At 43.2% G+C, this 22,065-nt stretch overlaps 1 protein-coding gene across 3 annotated transcripts in view; it reads right to left on the minus strand.

Moving 5' to 3' along the window:
- LRP4 (LDL receptor related protein 4) overlaps positions 1-22,065 on the minus strand; it is a 2,374,694-nt gene that overhangs the window by 720,278 nt on the left and 1,632,351 nt on the right. For all 3 annotated transcript variants that reach the window (XM_044082533.1, XM_044082532.1, XM_044082534.1), the window contains exon 10: positions 17,923-18,057. In XM_044082533.1, the coding sequence (XP_043938468.1) occupies positions 17,923-18,057 (135 nt within the window). The remainder of the gene's footprint in view (positions 1-17,922; positions 18,058-22,065) is intronic.

Here is a 22,065-nt window from a genome sequence, read left to right on the forward strand (position 1 = left end):
TATTATAGGAAATTGCCAGTTTGTTGAGCTTGTTTTTTGAAAGATTAGTGTATATAGGTGAAGCATAGAGTAGAGTGGAGATTAAATGAGTTCTGGCTATAGCGGTCCTGGCTAATGGTATAAGAAAGGGTTTGATTCTATAGACGGATCCCAATTTCTTGTTGACTGTTTTTATTGTAGTGTTATAATGTGAGTATCAAAGTTAAGGTTGCTATCTGTAGTTATTCCTAAAAGTTTGATGGTAGAGTCAGAAGATATGAGAGTGCCGTTCTTAGATATGAGTGTGAAGTAAGCAGGGGTTGACTTACGGGTTGGAGTAAAAAGTAGAAGTTTCGTTTTTTTTAGGGTTCAGTAGGAGGCAGCGGTTTAAAAAACATTGTTCTACTGTGTTAAATGCTTTTTGGGTAAGGGACTGTAGCTCAGAAGGAGAATTAGCTGAACAAATTATAGTGGAGTCATCTGCGTATTGAATACAGGTTGCATGAGGAATTGCTAAGTGGAGGTCATTAATAAAAAATGGAAAATAGCAGTGGGCCTAATATGGAGCCCTGGGGAACACCAAGGGAAATGGGGAGGTGTGTAGATAGATTGTTGTCCCATAGTACAGCCTGTTGTCTAAGTAAGATTTGAACCAATTTAAGGCTAAAGGTTCAAGAGAAAGGGATTTAAGTATATCTATAAGGAGCTGGTGATTAACCATGACAAAAACGTTAGATAAATCTATAATGACTGAAGAGGAGAGAATATTGTTGTTACGGTTTTTATTTATGCAGTCTGTAAAGGATAGCAGTACAGTGGTGGTACTGTGGTATGGTCTAAATCCATGTTGACAGTTGGCGAGTAAGTTATTTTGGATAAGACGGTTAAGTAGTTGCTTATGGACACATTTTTCCATTATTTTTGCCAGTGGGGAGAGTAAAGCTATTGGACGATAGTTAGAAAAATCGTTGGAGTTCCCACCTTTATGCAGGGGGATGATGTGCGAGATTTTCCAGATAGATGGGATAGTTCCTTCTCTTATGGTTCTGTTTATCAGTATGGAAATGGGGAAGGCTATGGCTTTGGCTCCTTTTTGCAGGTATTCTGCTGGTAGTTGGTCAGCAGAGGGGGTGGTAGGTTTCAGTTTTTGGAGAAGAGAGCAAATAAAGGAAGTGGAAACAAATTGTAACTAAAATGATGGAAGTGGGCAGGTAGGTGAGGTTGCTAGATTAGAGGTACTTGGAGATAACTGACTAGCCAGAGTCTGGATGGCATCTGTAAAAAAAGAAAGGCGGTGGCAGTTAGTGTTGGATTCTCACGGTTGGAGCCTTGGGGGTTAGGTGCAATAGACACGCCTGGGTGTAGTAGTTTGTTAATGCTAGCCCAAAACTTTTGTGGATTCTTTTGGTGAGTTTGTTGTAGCTGGAAGTAAAAGTTTTTTTTTTACATGTGATGGTGCTGTGCATATCTGTACAAAAGGGTACATCTCTAAATGAGGAATCTTCCACAAGACTTGCATAATTCTCACTGGTAAAAAAGGATGACCCCAATGAGGTTCTTCAATTTTAGATATGCAACTTATCGAGAAAGTACAGTATTGTACCTACCATAAATGTAGATGTTCGAGTGCTAATACAGCTGCAGTCATAACAGATGGGTTTTCCTGCTGTCAGGCGGGTCCTCGGTCGGCCGAATTCCAAAGTCTAGGTCCAGCGTCGGTTGTCGTCGCTTCTTCCCTGACGTCAGTGCGACAGGGGTATAAAAGAACCAGCCGACGCCATTTTCTTCAGTTTTTCTTGCCCCAGATGTCAGGTGCCCCCAGAAGGAAGGCAATACATACATTTATGTAATAATGCAATGCAATATAATCAAAAAACAGTAGTTGCAAGCAAATACACCATAAATGAATACCCCAATCAGATTGTATGAGGAGGTGTTAGCCAATAGGCCTGTCCCAAGAGGGGAAGGAGGGAGGGAAACCTGGACTGCAGCTGTATTAGCACTCGAACATCTACATTTATGGTAGGTACAAAACTGTACTATGTTCATCGTGCATACAGCTGCAGTCATAACAGATGGGTAGAAACCCAAAGCTAAAAAAGGGGTGGTAGGCACTAGATGGAACTAGGAGGAGCCAGGATGCCCTGCAAGACTGCAGTGGCAAAGCCTGCTCTAGATTTGGAGTATAATGGTAGGTGATAGTGCTTGGAGAAGGTATGTACGGAACTCCAAGTGGCTGCTTCCAAAATATCTTTGGTAGGAACCCCCCTGAGGAAAGCTGCAGAGGTAGCTGTGGCCCTTGTGGAGTGAGATCTGATGCCTGCAGGTACAGATTTACCATGAAAAGAGTAACAAAAGCGTATGCAGTGCGCTATCCACTTTGAGATTGTCTGTTTGGAAACAGGCTTCCCTTGAGCTCCTGCAGCATAGGACACAAAGAGTTGCTCTGATTTTCTGAAAGGCTTTGTTCTGTCCAAATAATAACGCAGCTGTCTGTGAATGTCCAAGGAATGTAGCAGTCTTTCCCCTTTGTTTTGAGGATTAGGGTAGAAGGTAGGTAAGTGGATAGCCTGATTCAAGGCTACCCTGGATACTACCTTTGGCATAAAGGACGGATTGGTTCATAAGGTAACTGTCCTGATGGAAAATGATGAAAGGCTGCACAGCCATGAGGGCTTGTAGTTCCAAATCCCTGAGAGCTGAAGTGATTGCCAGGAGGAAGGCTGTTTTCCAAGACAAGTATTGCAGTTCTGTTGAAGCAGCTGGCTCAAAAGGAGGCAAGGTCAGTTTTTCTAGTATGAAATTGAGGTCCCAAGCAGGTACTGGTTGTTTCCTTGGGGGCTTTATATTCTTAGCCCCTCTGAGGAACTGTCTTAAGAGGGGGTGAGAGAATAAAGGAGGATCAGTGTTGTATTCTGCAGAAATGGCTGAGGCATGGATTTTGATGGAGGAGAATGAAAGTCCATTGCTTAGCATCTCAGCTAGGTACTGTAATATTTGGGGTAAATTCAGTAATTCAGGATTCTGACCCTTTTTCTCATTCCAGGCACAAAACCGTTTCCATTTTGCAGAGTAGGCTTTTCTTGTAGAAGGTCTTCTGGCCTCCAAAATGACATCCTGCACCTCCTTGGAGAGTAGGGCCTGTTGTGAATTTAAGGAATCTTCCATGCGGCTAGATTGAGTGTTTTCAGCTGACTGTGTAGAGTTTTGAAGTTGTGCTGAGTCAGTAGAAGAGGCATTAGAGGCAGGATCCATGGTGGGGAATGTGTCAGGCTTTTCAGGAGTGGGTACCAGTGTTGTCTTGGCCAGTCTGGAGCAATGAGAATCATCTTTGGTCTGTCTGCTCTGGTTTTTAATAGAACTTTGGGCAGCAGAGGGAGAGGTGGAAAGGCATAAACTGTCATTGTTGCCCAACTGAAGGAGAGTGCGTCCACCTTCCAGGCCTGTGGATGAAAGGTCCTTGAGCAGAATTTTGCCAATTGGTGATTTCTGTGGGAGGCAAAGAGATCTATGTCTGGCCTTCCCCATGCTTGAGTTATCCTGGTGAAAACTTGAGGATGCAACTTCCATTCGTGTAGATCTGTCATATTTCTGCTTAGGTTGTCTGCCAGTGTGTTTTCCTTGCCTGGCAGGTACTGTGCTTGAAGCTCGATTTGTAATTCTAGAGCCATGTTCCAAAGAGACATGGCTTGCCTGCATAAGGGGTATGAATGGGTACCTCCCTGTTTGTTTATGTACCACATTACTGTGGTGTTGTCCGTCCTTATCAATAGCTGGCCTGGATGCAGTAGGTCTTTGAAAGCTATAATAGCATTTATTACTGCTAGCATTTCCTTCTGATAGATGTGTAGGTGCTTTTCTTTTTGGGACCATTTGCCCTGAATGCACCGATCTGTCATGTGCGCCCCCCAGGCATAGTTCGAGGCGTCTGTTGTGATGATTTGATTTACTTGAGGCTTGCAGAATGGAAGACCTGTGTTTCTTTGGTATGCTTGAGCCCACCACAGAAATTCCTTTTGAAGACATGGAATTAGTGGTATTATTGTTTCCAAACTGTGGCTGTGTTGAGACCATAGATTTTTTAGGTACCATTGATGTTTCCTCATATGCAGCTTTGCACATGGGATTAGTAGGATGCAAGATGCCATGAATCCCAGAGCCTGCAGGATTTTCCTTGCAGTCAGCCTGGTGAAAGTTGCCAGTTTTCTGAAGTACTGAGTTAGTTGCCCTTGTTTCTCTGGCGTGAGGTAGGCCATCTGGGTGTTTGTATCCAAGCTGGCACCCAGGAAAATTGTTTGAGAGGGTATTAGCCTTGACTTCTTTTTGTTGACTGTGTATCCCAGAGAATTCAACAACATTATTACAAATGCCAGATGTTTCATAAGTATGTGCTTGCTGTCCACTTGGATCAGGCAGTCGTCCAGATATGGGTATATTTGTATCCATTGAAGTCTGCAGTAGGCGATTACTGATGCCAGGCATTTCGTGAACACTCTGGGCACAGTAGATAAGCCAAAGGGCAATGCAGAGAATTGATAATGGGTTGAACCTGCAAGAAATCTGAGGTATCTTCTGCAATCTTGTCCGATTGGGACATGCAGGTATGCCTCCTTAAGGTCCAATGTTACCAGCCAAGACTCCTTGCCCAGCATGGGAAGAAGCTGCTGTAATGTGAGCATCTTGAATTTTGGCACGAGTAAAAAAGTGTTTAGGATGGATAGGTCCAAAATAGGTCTCCAATCTTTTCCCTTCCTTGGTACCAGGAATAGTCTGAAATAAAAACCTTGACCCTGTTCTTGTACAGGTACCTCTTGAATAGCTTTCATGTCCATGAGATCTGAAATTTGTTTCTGTGCCTCTGCCCTTTGATTGTGTGGCAGGTTTGGCATGCCTCTCATTTTTGGAAGGGTGTGAAAGTGAAATCTGTAGCCTCTGTCTATAATGTCCAGGATCCATTTGTCTTTTGTGACAATATGCCAATTTTTCAAAAATAATGCCAGTTTTCCGCCTAAAGGTGCTGCCATTTGAGCCTTGCTTGGCATGCAAAGGGGAAAGTCATTGGTTCTGCTTTCTGAATGGCTGTGAACTATCCTCACCACCTCTTTGTGTGGGTGCTTGCCATTGTCTACCTCTAAATGATCCTTGAGATTGCCCTCTGCCCCTCGGGCGCCTGTATCTACCTCTTTGGGGTCTGTCCGTAGCTGGAAAGGACCAATTTCTGGAAGGCCAATTTCTACTGAAACGTGGAGGTTGTACCTGTAGGAAATCTTTTACTGTTTGCATTGATTTTGCCTTCTCCTCCATTTTCTTTAATACCTCCTCAGCTTTAACACCAAACAATACATCTTTTTGCAGAGGGGCATCTAGTAATTTAGCTTTGACATGATCTGGAAAGATTTGCTCTTTGAGCTAGGTATGCCTACGTATGACTGATCCTGTAACAGCAGCTCTACATGAGGCCTCTAAAGCATCAAAAAGTACAGTTTTGTACCTACCATAAATGTAGATGTTCGAGGATTCCATTGCTGCAGTCCTTACTATTGGGTATAGTCCGCATCCAGTCGGCCCGAATACCAGAGTATAAGGCTGACGTCGGTCAGGGCGCATTAGACTGACGTCAGTACGTCAGGGTACTAATGCGCATGACCGGCGTCATATCCTCAGTCTTTTCTTGCCCCAGATGTCAGAAGACCCTAAAAAGACAAGGCCCAAAATACCTGCACCAAAACATGAACAATATATACAAAAATATAAGCAGGTAAACACACCTACACAACCACCCCTAAACACAGAGGGAAAGGGGGGAGGGTAATTGGACTGCAGCAATGGAATCCTCGAACATCTACATTTATGGTAGGTACAAAACTGTACTATGTTCTTCGTTTTCCATTGCTGCAGTCCTTACTATTGGGTAGAATCCCAAAGCAGAGGTAAGGGAGGCTGGCAAATCATAAAGAAGCAGGAGCTGACAACATGCCTTGCAAAACAGCTGTGGCAAAACCAGCCCCAGACTTAGAGTAGATAGGAAGGTGATAATGCTTAGAGAAAGTATGCACTGAACTCCAAGTAGCTGCTTCCAAAATATCCTTAGTTGCCACCCCGTAGAAATGCTGTTGAAGTGGCAGTAGCCCTAGTGGAATGAGGCCTAATCCCAGCTGGAACCTCCTTGCCATGATGGGAATAACAAAATGCAATGCAAAAGCCAATCCACCTAGAAATAGTTTGTTTTGACACAGGCTTGCCCTGCGAACTCAAAGCAAAAGAAACAAACAACTGCTGAGACTGCCTAAAATCCTTAGTCCTGCTTAAGTAATAACGCAATTGCCTGTGTACATCTAAAGTATGCAAAATCTTTATCCCTTTATTTTGGGGGTCTGCATAAAAGTAGGCAAATGAATAGTTTGGTTTAAAGCCACACTAGAAACCACCTTAGGCATAAAGGAAGGATTAGTACGTAATGATACCCTATCCTTATGGAAAATCAAAAGGGCTCGACTGCCATAAGGGCCTGCAACTCAGACACCCTTCTTGCACAAGTAATAGCCAACAAAAACGCAGTCTTCCATGACAAATATTTCAATTCAGCAGTAGCCCCAGGCTCAAAAGGTTGTAGAGTAAGTTTTCCAACACAAAATTGAGATCCCAAGCAGGAGTAGGAGCTCTACGTGGGGTCTTATTTTTTGCCCCTCTAAGAAACTGCTTGAACAAAGGATGCGAAAACAATGGTGGGTCACAATCATAGTGAGCTGAGATTGCTGCAGCATGAATCTTAATGGAAGAGAAGGACAGACCCTTGTCCAGTAACTCAGTAAGATATTGAAGAGCCATACTCAAATTAGGCTCAGAAATCTCCAAATTCTTTGCTTTACTCCAAAATAAAAATCTCTTCCATTTTGCTGCGTACACTTTCCTTGTACTAGGTCTTCTAGCTTCCATAATCACATTTAAAACTTGTTGAGGAAGTTGAGACCTGCTGTGGTTCAACACAGAATATGCCAGGCTGTCAGATGAAGAGAGTGAAGCTTGACATTGAGCAGATGACCGTCCTGCTGGGATAACAGATGTGGAATCAAAGGTTAAGGCCATGGAGGCTTCTTTACCAGACTCCGTAGTAGAGGGTACCAGTGTTGCCGAGGCCAATCTGGAGCTATCAAAATCATCCTTGGCCTGTCCTGTCTGACCTTTAACAGTACCTTTGGAAGAAGAGGCAGAGGTGGAAAGGCATACACATGAAGGTTTGTCCAACTGAAAGACAGAGCATCCACTTTCCAAGCTGTGTGATGAAACCCTTTGTGCAAAACTGTGGCAGCTGGTGGGTTAGTGGAGAAGCGAACAGATCTATGTCTGGAGTTCCCCATGACACTGTCAATTTCTGAAATACATGAAGATCCAGTTTCCACTTGTGGGGATCCATGATTTGTCTGCTTAACACATCTGCTAAGGAGTTCTGTGCTCCTGGCAGAAACCTTGCCTGAAGAGTTAGGTGCAAGCGTGGCAGTCTCCCATAAAATCATTGCTTGCCTGCATAGAGGATAAGAATGTGTTCCCCCTTGTTTGTTGAAGTACCACATGACAGTTGTGTTGTCTGTTAGAATTAACACCTGCCCTGGAAGAAGTAACTCCTTGAAAGCCATCAATGCGAACTGGACTGCTAACATCTCCTTCATGTTGATATGTAGATGCTGTAGTCTGGCAGGCCACTTGTCTTGTATCCACTTTCCATTTAGATGAGCTCCCCAAGTAATGTCTGAGGCATCTGTCGGTAAAATCTGACTCGCCTCTGGCCGGGTCACAGAGAGTCCCTTGTTTAGGTGACATTCCTGAGCCCACCACAAAAATTCTCTTTGAAGGCAAGGTATTATTTGAATGACAGTGTCTAAATCCTGGCAGTGCTGTGTCCATACATTTTTGAGATACCATTGTAACTTCCTCATATGCAGTTTGGCATTGGGAAGCACCAGAATACAAGATGCCATGAACCCTAATGCTTGAAGGACTGTCTCTGCAGTCAGCACGGACTGATGAGATAGTTGATGGAAGTAAAGTGATAGACTCTTTTGTTTGTCCGGGGTTAAAAAGGCCATCTGGGCTGCTGTATTCAGTCTCACACCCAGAAAGCACATGTCTTGAGAGGGTACTAGACTGGACTTTATTTCGTTCACAGAATACCCTAGGCATCTTAGCACTGCTATAAGATATTCCAGATGCTGAAGAAGGTCTTCCTTGTCTTGAGCCAGAAACAGGCAGTCGTCTAAATGAGGATAGATTTGAAGTCCTTGTAGCCTGAAGTAAGCTATCACTGGAGCCAGAACCTTTGTGAATACTCTGGGCGCAGTAGATAAGCCAAAGGGCAATGCAGAGAACTGATAATGAGAATCTCCAGCTCGAAACCGCAGATACTTCCTGTAACTTAGCCTGATAGGCACATGAAGGTAAGCTTCCTTGAGATCTAAAGTTACCATCCAGTGATCTTTGCCCAGCAGGGGTAAAAGCTGTTGTAACGTCAACATCTTGAACTTGGGAATGTCCAGATAAGTGTTGAGGAGAGATAAATCCAAAAGCAGTCTCCACGTGTTCCCCTTCTTTGGTACTAGGAACATGCGAGAATAAAATCCTAGGCCCCTTTCTGATACAGGGACTGGCTGAATGATGTCCAACACCCATCTGTCTTGAGTAATTAAATCCCAATTTTCTTTGAAAAGAGACAGTCGTCCTTCCAAAGGAGCTGCCAGACGAGAATCTACTGGCAGCTGAAAAGGCAGGTCATTGGGTCTGTTTACGAAAGGACTGACCCTGCCCTCACCAGAAGTCTGAGCAGGTGAACTCCTGATCTAGGCCTAAAAGAACCTTGAGCCCTGCCCCTACCACGTCTAGACCTACCCCTAGACTGGGAATCATAAGCAGGATATGTCCACCCCTTAGCAGGCCAATTTCTACTAAACTTGGTGGCTGTACCTGCAAAAATCTTTAACAGTTTGCATAGACTTAGCTTTGTCCTCCATTTTCTTTAAAACTGCTTCCACAGGTGAACCAAACAACACATCAGACTGTAAAGGAGCATCCAAAATCCTTGTCTTAACATGCTCAGCCAAATTTTGATCCCTCAACCAGGCATGCCTGCGAAGAACAGAACTAGTGGCAGCCACCCTTGAGGAGGCCTGCACAGCATCAAAACCACATTGCAAAGAATGCTTGCCCACTTGTTCAGACACATAAACTAAATCCAGCAAGTCTTTACAATCAATACCTTCCGCCAAAGCATCCACCTTAGATTTCAGCATGTGAAACTGACAATTCAACGCTCTCATGGCTAGAGTGGAAGAAGTATATACTTTCTTACCCCACCTATCTAACGCCCTTGCCTCTTTGTCAGTGGGAACAGGATTTTTAACCACAGAGGCCTTAACACCTTTAGGCCCCTGAGAAACAGTTTCTGGGTCCGCCCTAGGACTCTTAAACAAATACTTATGAGCTTCGGGCACCCTATAGTACCTATCAGGTTTAACAGGAGCAGGAGGCAAAGAATCAGGGTTCAGGGAAGCCTCTGCAAAAACATCTTCCACCACATTCAACACAGGAGGTATAGCTAAGGGCCTATGCTGGGGTAAAAACAAGAATTCCCTAAGCCTCTTCCTGGAATCAGAGTAATCCTGGCCTTCCCATTTAAAGTGCTCCCTCATGGAATGCAGAGTCTCTGAAAATGAAAAATCCTCAGGAGGAGAAGCCAAGGAGTGGCATCATCCACATCAGAATCAGAATAATGAGGATACTCCTGCAAATCTTCCAGAAGACTCAGAAGCCCCTGAACCCTGTTCAAAACTGTCAAACTCTGGTTCCACTCTAGGCCGCTTATCAGGAGGGCCCATAGAACCTCTAATCATAGTAATCAAATCTTCTGCCATTTTAAGCATATGTTTCTTAGGTACAGAACCCGAAGGCTAGGAGAAGCCCCTACTGAAGCTGAAGTTGCCCTACCTCTAAAAAGAAGTTTTGGCAACAGAAGGAGAGGCTCTAACTACTTTGGGAAGAGAGGGAGAATAGTTACCTGAGAAGCCCCCTCAGCCTGGCCTGCCTCCTGAGAGGGTACATCCTGTAACAGTAAAGTTTCTGCCTGAGATTCCATAGAAACTCCTGGCAAAACCTCTGGCTCCACTGAGCCACCTAAAGAACCGACGTCCGGGACTGCCGGTTCATCAACCCTAGGCTTCGCTGTTTTGTCCTTGCGCTTCTTGGACGAAGCGGGCGGAGCATCCGACGGCATTTTATAATTGCAACGCTTCCCAAACACTAATCTGGCACAGTCTAACCTCCTCTTAATAGTGCGTTTGTTAAACCTAGCACAAGAGCGGCAACCAACAACGTCGTGCACAGGCCCTAAACAAGGTATACACAATGTATGGTAATCCCTATGAGGTATTTGTTTCCCACAAGAAATACAGTTATTCACTTTTTCTGACATCCGGTTAAATACTGAGGCAAGAAAAAACCAAAATGTTCTAACGGGTACTTAGCCAACTCTGATTCGGTCTGAAACTCCGGTTTCGGAAATATTTCAGAACGCCAACCTGCACTCGCAAAACTGCTTCTGCATCGGACCACGCGGCAAAAAAGACTGAGGATATGACGCCGGTCATGCGCATTAGTACCCTGACGTACTGACGTCAGTCTAATGCGCCCTGACCGACGTCAGCCTTATACTCTGGTATTCGGGCCGACTGGATGCGGACTATACCCAATAGTAAGGACTGCAGCAATGGAAAACGAAGAACATCCACATTGCAAGGTATGTTTACCCACTTGTTCTGCACTATGTATCAAATCCTGCAACTCCTTCAAGTCTGGTTGTTCAGGTTGTGACATTTTGTTTCTCAACTGTGATAACAGAAATTGTTGGTACTTTAACATATGGAACTGACAGTTTAATGCCCTCATGGTTAAAGTGGCCGAGGTGTAAACCTTTTTCCCCCACCTCTCTAAAGCTCTGGAATCTCTCTCTGAAGGTAATGGATTTTTAGCAGTGGAGGCCTTAATTCCCTTGGGACCCTGTGATATAGTTTCTGGGTCAGCCGCATGGCTTTTGTATAGGAATTGGTGCGAGTCAGGAACCCGATAATACCCATCAGGCTTGACTGGAGCTGGAGGTAAAGAATCTGGGTTAAGGCAGACCTCTGAATACACGTCATCTAGAATGTCTAAGACAGGAGGTATAGCCAGAGGCCTGTGCTGAGGGAGCAGGAGGAAATCCCTAAGCCTTTTCTTGGAGTCTGAGTACTCTTGGCCTTCCCAGTGGAAGTGTTCCCTCAGGGTATGTAAGGTTTCCCCATAAGTGTAATCCTCTGGGGGGGAGACAGAGCGAATGGACTCCTCTGCATCAGAATCTTCAAAAGGGGAGTAAGAATGTTCCTGGTCTTAAGAATGTTCTGAAATAATGGAGGCCTGGTCCGAGGAGGAGGATGCTTCCTCCACTCTGGGTCTTTTGTCCGGGGGGGGGGGTTGAAAACCCCTAAAAAGAGTAATCAAATCCTCAGCCATTTTGAGCATCTGCTTTTTAGGCATGGGGCCTTGAGAAGGGCCCTGTGGAGCATGTTTTTTAGTATGCATGGCTGATTTAGACTTAGTGAAAGCCTTGATGGAAAAAGAAGAGGAAGGCCTGCAGACACCTTGAGAGGTGGCAGGTCTATCTAAACTCTGAGTTTCACCGCCAATAGTGGCTTTGGTATCTGTAGTCGGGGTGTGGGCCGAAGAGCCTGCGACCTCGGGCACAGAAGACACCGCCAATGAAGTGTTGTCGGTAGTCAGGGGCTGCGTAGGCGCCTCGCTGAGAACTGGACCAGCTGTAGTCGGTTTTGGCATGGTGTCGGTAGAAGTCGCGGACCTCGCATGTCGGTCCTTATCTTTGTGTCTTTTACTTAAAACTGGAGTCAGAGAATCCGACGACATAATGTAATTAATTTTTTTGCCAAAATAGTGTTGGGCGAACTCCGCCCGACGCTTAATAGCGCGCCTGTTGAATGTAGCACAAAAACGACAGGCCGAGACGTCGTGGTCTGGGCCTAGGCAAGGAATGCAGAGGGAATGAAAATCCTTATGCGGTATTTGCTTCCCACAAGAAATGCAATTATTAACTTTGTCTGACATCGGTCTGAGGCAAGAAAAGTTTCCCCAACGGGGTACTTAGCTTTCAAGAAGACTTCGGTTGAAAAATATTCGTAATCTCAGGAGCTGGCAGACCGGCACTTGCGAACTGCTTCTGCTTCGGGCACCGAGCGGCAAGAAAGACTGAAGAAAATGTCGTCCGCCGGTTCTTTTATACCCCTGCCGCACTGACGTCAGGGAAGAAGCAACGACAACCGACGCCGGACCTAGACTTTGGAATTCGGCCGACCGAGGACCCGCCTGACGGCAGGAAAACCCATCTGTTATGACTGCAGCTGTATGCACGATGAACATCTGCTATAAAAGACATGGCCTGGCTCCAGAGGTGACAATTTACATCGTGGTCTACATCCGTTTACTAAACTTGGACTGCATTACGTCATGGACATTGACTTTTGGTGACCACAAAACCTTCTTTATTTAAAATCTAACTTCTACTTCACAGTTAAATTCGTGTCAACATTGGAAGGAATAACGAAAATCAGTGAAAATGAAGAAACAGTCTGAAACAAGCTTATTTTACTTTAAAAATCATAACTAATAAAAAAAAAATCAAAGAGCTTCTTGACCATTCTAAATACACATATTAACTGTAAGAATAGAGTTCACATAAATATATTTTTGCCAGAATACATCAGGCCTATATCTTAATCCTATATTTCTCATTTTACATGCAGTTTCAGTAAGTGCAATTTCAACAGGAAGAAATATTTCAGTGAAAGCTATAGATGAGCTCAGTGAGGTCACCTTCAAGCCAAAGCACTGATATGGATGACAGTATGCTAGCAGAGTGTGCAGAATACTTGGGACAAAAACAGATCTTGTTTAAGATGGTCACCTTCAAGCCAAAGCACTGATATGGATGACATTATGCTAGCAGAGTGTGCAGAATACTTGGGACAAAAACAGATCTTGTTTAAGATGGTACAAGGCTTGGGAACCAAGGTTAAAGCAGCATGTAGACCCTGTAGGAAATTTACAGGGTTTGAGTATTATACAGAGATTTTCTAGACAAGCAGTAAGTTCAGTTTAGACACTCAGGAGATTGAGTACATAAATCCGTTTAAATGTCCAGCAATTCAAATATACAGACATTCGGTAGATATTCAATAGTCAGTAGAAGTCCAGAAACTACAGAAAACTGTGCAGTTTGTCTTAATTCTGCCACTACAGAAGAAAGGAACAATTCCAAGTTCAGAGTTGCAACGGACAGTATAATAAAGTCTGGTTCAGTTCATCAGTATAACACTTGTTTGCATCTCGCTAAACTGCTACATCTACCCTCACTGTATGCTCCTGCTATATAATAAACCACCTTTATCAAACCCTCAGTGAGTACAGACTTTTATTCTGAATGGTTGGGATCTTGTTGGATTACTACATCCACCTCCACTGTATGCTGCTACTACATAATAAACTACTTTTATCAGACCTACAGTGTGTACACACTTTTATTTTGAAAGGTGCACAAAGATTCCGCACAGACAAGAAACTGAAATATTTGGCACTTGTTCAGCACATCTCCAGGTAATTAAAAAGATGAACACATTTACTCCAGTTCTTACAAATACAATCACTTCTTCCACTCATTACATCCTACAATATGGCACCAACATTACTCGAAAGCCTTAGCCTTCATTGTTAATCTCTCCCTTATCACTGCCATAACTCCACATAGCTTCAAATACTCTACTCCTACCTCTCACCAAACACTCCCACCCTTTCTCATCCAGTGATTACAGACTTATTGCCGATATGTGCCAAACAGCTAAAATCCTAGAAAAAAAATTATATATCAACAAATATGATAGCCTTACTAACAAAGAACATGGCTTCAGAAACACCCATAGTACCAGTGTAACTGTCCTCTACCTCTTAGAAAACATCTCTACAAATATGGCATATTATCTTTACACAGGTGCTACCTTTGACCTTACTAAAGATTTTGACAATGTCAATCACAATTTCCTCTTGCAAAAACTTTTATGTTGTGGCTTTTCTGTCTAAGCATGCTCCTGTTTCTCCTCCCTGACAAATAATGTCTCAATTTCTTAAGCTGATGTCACTTACACTATGAGCAATCAAAATATAATTGTTTCAATGACAATGGATAGTCATATGTTATATTCACATATTTATTTCAATTGTTTTTAGCCGATCCACAATAAAATCCTACATCATTCACATTTTGCTCATTGTTATAAACTTTTACTGTATTCAAACTATTCTTTCCTCATTTCACATTACACTGATATACAGCTATACATCTCACATTTATATAATGCTCAGATTTTATATGTGATCTTTGAATGTTCTATATTTAAAGCACATAAAGACAGTATCAGAAACACACAGCAGGCAATAAAATCACTAAAAACGACAATTTATTGCAATATACAGGATAAGCGCATTCAGTTGTCGTGACTGTATCAGGATTTGCTCAAGACTTGGTGGCTTGCTTTTTAATTTAAATGTTCTACATTTGTTAAAAAATTCTATGTCTATATTTATTTTATCAATGCAAATGCCTTGGAACAGCTAGTCGATACCCCTTCAAAAGAGGTGAAAAAATCCTGGACTTGGTATTAACCAACATGAGTAACCACTGCAGCACCCCTACAGTATCATCCGCCCTGGTAAGATCAGAACATAAAGCGGTCACTTCTGAAGTCACCATCTCCCCTGACCCCCCTCTAGCTAGGGTCAAACAAAAAAACTTCTCCAAAGCTGATTACAACCTCCTGAAGGATGGTATAAACAGCTTCACAGCCCCCTCCCCCTCTGTTGGAACTGGCACCAATGTCCAACTCAAAACCAAAGTACTATATGGGCATTTATACAGATGCATGGAATCAGGAATACCCGACAGGAGAAAATTATCCTCAGCAGGGAAGAGTAAACCTGTCTGGTGGACATCTGCAATAAATAAACTATATAACCTAAGAAAAAATTTGCTATCCAGTACCAAGAAGAAGCAAGTGCCCAATTGGAAGCAATCTCTCCTTAGCCTGAACAAGCAAATAAGCTCACCAGTGAACTCCCCTAAAGCCAACTTTGAGTCCACATTGGCCACATCTACTAGAGACAATCATCAGGCCTTCTTCACATATGGTCACAATCTCAAAGGAACCACCCAGATCTGTTCAGAACTGGTGGTCAAGGACACCACATACGCAAATGCTGTAGATATAGCCAACCTACTGGCTGACAGATTCAGCAAAATCTTTACCCCTCTGTCCCCTCCATCAGTAAATCAGGACATCCCCAGTACCTGCCCCCTCTACTTATCTCTAGGGAACAGGTCATCACTGCTCTCTCAAAAGCAAAAAATACAGCCTCCATGGGACCCGATAACATCCCAGGCTGTATCCTACATGAACTCAGGCATGAGCTTGCAGCACCATTAGGCACCCTTCAACCAAAGCCAGAGTACCGTCTTTGGCCCAGCCGAGTGGAGGACAGCCACTGTCATCCCTTTACAAAAAGGTGGAACGTCCACCGATCTGGGAAATTATAGACCCATCAGCCTAACTAGCCTGATCTGCAAGGCCATGGATTTTCATGGACCTCATTAACAGACACATTGCAACCTCCAAACACTCAACCTCACACAGTGTGGCTTTGTCACAGGGAGGTCATGTCTGTTAAATCTGGTCGACTTCTTTGAGACAGTCACCAAAGCCATGGACGAGGGGAAGATGGTCCACATCGCCTACCTTGACCTGGCCAAAGCCTTTGACACTATTCCCCACTCGGGCTTAACAGATAAACTCTCTCAACTAGGCATCAATTCATATATTACCAGATGGGTAGCAAACTGGCTCACTGATGGAACCCACCTAATCAAAATAGGGGAAGCCATCTTAAGCAGTAGGCCCATAACGAGTGGCATACCCCAGGAATCGGTCTTGGGGCCTCTGTTATTCGGCATATACTTCTCTGAGGTGCAGGCCAAAACCAGTGGGCTATGGCTGACCATGTCTCAGATGACTGCAAGCTGGGCATGGTCATCAATTCCCCAAGTGATGTGGATGTCCTCCAAGACGATCTCACCCAAACAAATGACTGGAGCCAGAAACATGGCCTCAAGATGAATGTCAAAAAAATGCATCATCATCCTCTTTGGGGAGAGTGACGTCCCCACATATTATCACATTAATAACAATGTCCTAAGCATGCAATCAATCATGAGGGATTTGGGCACCCAGGTTGATAGCAACCTGACTTTTGACCACCATGTTGCTTCCGTTGTACGAAAAGCTTTCTACATGGCCCACCTCAAGGGACAACGAGGTCATAACATCTCTGTATTCCTCCCTTAAAAGACCAGTTATTGAGTACACCACCCCCTTTGGCATGTACCTCGCAAAGCACATGCAGCAGCTGGAGAGGCCACAGAGGTTCCTCACCAGGAGAATCCAGGGCCTCAAACATCTATCTTACACAGATAGGCTAAAAGTCCTGTCCCTCTACTCATTTTCATACAGACTTCTCAGAGGTGACCTCTGTCTGGCATGCAAACCAATGTCAGACTCCGCCTTGATGGAACTGCTGCATATCCGCAAGTCAAGCTTCACTCAAGTAACCTGCATGCGCAACCTCAACCTGGTCTGTGACATCAATAGGACTTGGTGGTGGGACAGATTTGTGTCCCAGAGACTCCCCCATCTGTGGAATAGACTCCCTCGCCACATAAAGCAGAGTACCTCATCCCTTTTTAAGGGCAATCTGGATAACTGGATGGGAAACAGAAAATACATCCCTGTGATTCCACCTGTGTCCCTGCTGGACAGGGGATTAGAGTGCTGACTTGTCTAAATATGGGCTAAACTCTTGGCTAGGCGTATAATGGCCTCAGAACCAACAGCCTAGTAACTTCCTATGATCCTATGAGCCTTCCTATTTGTTTAAAAATTATGTAAATACTTTTGCTTTATTATTAATGTACTGCTTATAATTGACTTGAGGTTAGGATGTAGCTGGAAGGGTCTGTGGATCAGTTTGCTCTCTTACTTAAAAACTAAAAATGCAATAAAAATAAGTAAAATAAAAATAAACACTGATCTAAAAAAAATGTGACAAGTTCCTAAGCTCCTACATGGACTTACCAGGAGAGAGCTATTACTTCAGTTAGCAAAAAAAGAAAAGAATGCTGATACTCAACTGGAACACTACAGAACTGAAAAGCAAGACTATGGGTTTGATATCAGGATTATTACTGCAACAACACATTGTCAGTAGGGTAAAATTAGCCTGCTTCATGACGGTCTAAGCTCAGCTGAAGTTCCCCATTAGTAGGTGAAGAATCCAACACTTGGTGAATTCTGCTTCACAATGGTAGGAAAAGCCTTTGGCACCACAAGCCAGTGATCCCTGTGGTAACTTTTGTGTCATCTTCTATTTAAAATCTAAAAAGCCAAAAGGGTTGTGTAGTCCCACTTTCATGATCTGTATTTATACTGAAAATGAAGATCATGTTAGCTTTTGTCCTTCTGCTCCATGACCTCCTACTAGGACACCTGTGTCAGTTTTTGACAATCTCCCCACCTGACACTGTTGTAGGACTCGGTTACACCTAGATTCCAAGGAACTCAGAGCCAGAAGTGAGTGCCCCTTACACCCAACTTCACCAGATAAGTAAAAAAATAAGAAACTATTTGATTCTCACAAAAAATGATTATTGTCTGTGGAGAATTGCAGAGCCTTCTATGCATTTTCTTTTCTATTTTAATTAGCTCACAAACACTGCTTTACAGCATAAAATTTACTGAAACCAATGTTTCTTACCCTGACAGGACTTGCTGTCATCAAGCAGGCGATAGCCAGTATGACAGGTGCACTGCACTACTCCTCGCACAGTCTGACACTTCTGAGAGCAACCTCCATTGTTCACATTGCAGCTCTCCTCAGCAGAACGTAGTCCTATGAGAAATGAACACAGATACTATGACTAAATACTTATGAGGTTAGTAGTAGAGGTTAGGTGTACTGCATGACCAGCTATAGAAAACACTGAAGTCACGTAACATTGATGCATGCATACTCACAAACACAGTTAAAACAAGTAACAACCTAGATAGCTATATACGAAAAGCCATTATACACTTGGCTACAAGCCAAAAAATGAGAAGGGGATTCACAGAATCAGTATCCAAGGATTAAATTAAAGTAATAAGCCTTCCTAACACAAATGCATTCTAGGGATGTAAGGTGGCTGAAGGAAAATAAAACAAATGACCAACACAGCAGAGGAACGCAATACGCATGCAAACTTTTTTTTTTTTTTTTGCTACTAAATGGTTGGGATCCAGACAGGGTTCACAGAAAAATCTATACAGCAGGACAAGTAGACGTTAAGTCTTCTGATTATTCACACTGCCGGCAGTGGGAGCACTACCACCGCTACGATGACAGCAGCACAGATGTAAACCTGAAAAGTAATTATATGCCCATCAACCCCCATCTACATCACCCTTCCTGTGCATGGGTTACATTTACCTAAATCGATGCTAGAATGTTTCTCCTTAGGGAAGCTGAAAATTTTCCTAAAATGAAAACCAAATGCTTTTAACACTGTCCTATAAACTGTACTTCATATGTTCCATTACCTTTTGAACATGTATAAACAAATTCACGTAGAGAACAGCCAAGCTGAAATTGTGAAGGAGAAAGTATAGCAGTGAATACTTCTCAAAGATATATAAAAATGGCTCGTACATCAGTACTTCCTTATTCTGTGATGATGCAGATGCCCAAGCAACTTCCCATAAATTCATTAAAATGTAAATAAGCTGAATAAAGGACACAGATGCAAAGTACAGCACCCTTTTGATCCTGACACCTAAGAATGCCACAGTAAAGGAAGTGTTAATGTGCCTAAAGAGACATGCTCTGTACATCCATGGAGTTTGTCTCGTCAAGTCTCCCTCACACACACACACACACACACACACACACACACACAAAAACTCACGTGCGCGCACATGCACGCTACCTGATTCCATTCCACAGATCTGAAAACATCTAATTTCAGTACTTAAGATTCCAGGGGTACTTACGCATTATCGCAACCAGATTTTTGCGGTAATGCTACTTGCTTCTCGTTGTGTCAAGTAGCACCGAGAAAGTATTAAAAACCTCAGAAACAAGTTTTCTTTAATGTTTTCTGGTTTTAGGAAGGTTTATCGGTTAAATGGCTGAAAAAGGGAGGTTTGAAAATAGCTTTCCCCTTTACTTTGGAGTGGTTGCGTTTGCACTTGTATTTGGCCGGAAAGGACTTTGCCAGTTAATCGTGCATATGTTAGGTGCTTTTCGGAGATACCTTCACTTATTTTTCAGCTGTAGTTTTGTAGGTTAACCTTTGTGACAGAAACTTGCAGGAATTAAGGGCTTGCAAGACTGATGGGGGTATGATGTTGACAGGTAATCTGGAGTAGTTTTTCATGGCACTGCTGTGATGGTAGTAGGGAGTTACCAGGTGTGGTTTGTTTTGTTTTGGTGGGTAAGTTTTGGTATTGTGATGGTGGCATATTGGGACAAACTCTGGTGATGTACCTCAGGGATTTCTGTATGTTTTACAGCTGGAAAGCTATGCGTGGGCTCACTCGTGTTGGTATATATATATATATATATATATATATATATATATATATATATATATATATATATGTGTGTGTGTGTGTGTGTGTGTGTGTGTGGGGGGGTATCAGCGATTGCACTCAGTTAGCCCTTCGAAGCAGTTATTCTGCTGAGGAACACGCATCACACAGCATGACTGACATGAGTTAATCTCCGAAAAAGGGACAAGCTATTTTACACTGTTATTTTCTCAGTGTTTTCAAGGTTAAATAGTACTACCAATTACAAATATTACAGAAAAGACTATTTCGTTTTAATACTGTCAGTTATGTTTTCTAAAGGAAAACAGAAGCAACCAGCGTTAGCATGAAAATCTGGTTGCGATAATACGCAAGTACCATTCCAAGAACATTTTTTTAATTGAATCTGCTCTAAAACAGTTTCAAATGCTTGCCAACATTAAGTGTCAAGAATATTTACTGATGACAGCAGCATGTTAACAGAGCTGGAAAGGTAATGATGCTTTTGAATTCATCTCCATTAGGTGAGTAAGAATCCTCAAAAGAAACTCTAAAAGGAGTAACACCAAAATATCTCTTATGGTAGAGAGTTTGAAGAATTTTGCAGAAAACTTCCAAAAGATTCACCAAAATGTGCATCAGTAAAGCTTCACTTAATTTTTTCAGTCCCCTTCTGCTTTCTTCTTTCCAGCTACCCTAGTCACCCCCATCCATCGCCATGTCTACCAGACACTCCTACTGTCCCCCAGAATATTTTTGTTATAAAGTTGGGTCTAGTGCAGAGCCTAAGGGCATTTGGGGGATGGGACGTGCCACTGACTGCTTCTACCAGGAGATTTTTCCACTGGTGACCTGCCCCTCGGTATCCTCCATCCCTTGCCTTCACCTGTTGCATCCAAGGCCTACTCTCCTTTATGGACTACACTTTCCAGCACACAACACCTAGATGAATGTCCTCACCCCTGGGATAGGCAAACCAATCCCTCCCTGCCAGCACCTCAGATATGCGAGCTGCTTATTGAGTCCAGGTCACCTGGGCTGTATTTAGGGCTTTATCCATCTATGCCACAGCACTGGCAGCTTTACCTCCTTTTGGCCATAAGTCAGTGTAAGGTTCATTCCATAGGATCATAGGAAGTTACTAGGCTAATGGCCCTAGGCCCTTACAAGCCTAGTTAAGTTCTTACCTTTTTGTTTCCACGATCAGCACCTACTGCCCCTGTCCAACAGGGACACAGATGGAACCCTCAGAGTGAATTTACAGTCACCCCTCCAATCGTCCAGACTGCATTTGAAGGAGGCCAAAGAAGGTGCTCTGTTTGACATGAAGTGGGAGTTTGTTCCAAAGGTTTGGTAACCTTCGGGAGACAAATCTCTCCCTCCAGCAGGTTTTATTAATATCGCATACCAGGTTAAGGTCTTTAGAGTGAGTAACCTGTGTACTATTTGACTTACTGATATGCAGCATTTCCAATAAAGCAGGGTCAGAGATTGCCTTGTATGCAAGGCAGAAAGCATCTCTGAGTAGTCTGTATGAAACAGAATAAAGTGACAGTGATTTAAGATAATCCTCATAGGACAGATGCTGAAGACCTTGAATTTTCCTTGTGAGGAACCTTTGTGGTTTCTCCACTTGCTACATGTGCTTGGAAAGGTACAAGCCAAAAGGGATGTTGTACCTAATTATTGTTCTGAAGAGGGAAGAGTACATGGAGGTTATAACCTTTTTTTTCTGGGGACAATGCCCTTACCTATGAGATGAGCAATACAGAATGCCCTTCCTACCACTGTGGGGACATGGTGGTCAAAGGGAAGTTTGTTGTCAACCTGAGTGCCCAGATCTCTCACCACTGACTGCATACTTAAGGTGTTGCTACTGATGTGGTAGTTAGCATAAACATCATTTTTGCCACAAGGAATGATAATGCATTTTTTTGCACTAAGTTTAAGGCCATCACTTTGGCACCAATCATTTGTTTGTGGAAGACTGTCTTGTAGGATGTTGACATAATTTGGTGATTCTATGACCATTCTCAGTTTGCAATCAGCAAACTTTGTCAGCCACAGACCATTAGTTTTTGCCTGTACTTTGAAGAAATAGGTTCCAAACAGTAAAGGTCTCAGGACTGATCCCTGTGGAACACCACTGGTTACAGGTCTGCTGTTGGAGGTGGATTCCCCTGTTTTGACCATATGAGTTTTATCAGTGCCAGCTAGCAACCCATCTAACGATACATAGGTTGATGTCTAGTTGGGTGAATTTGTCAATGATGCATGAGTGGGGGACAGTGTCAAACGCCTTGGCTAAGTCCAGGTAGGCTGTATGTACATA

Source organism: Protopterus annectens, chromosome 9.part0 (assembly GCF_019279795.1).
Source record: "Protopterus annectens isolate FY-2018-M chromosome 9.part0, PAN1.0, whole genome shotgun sequence".
In the NCBI taxonomy this organism is placed as follows: Eukaryota; Metazoa; Chordata; order Ceratodontiformes; family Protopteridae; genus Protopterus; species Protopterus annectens.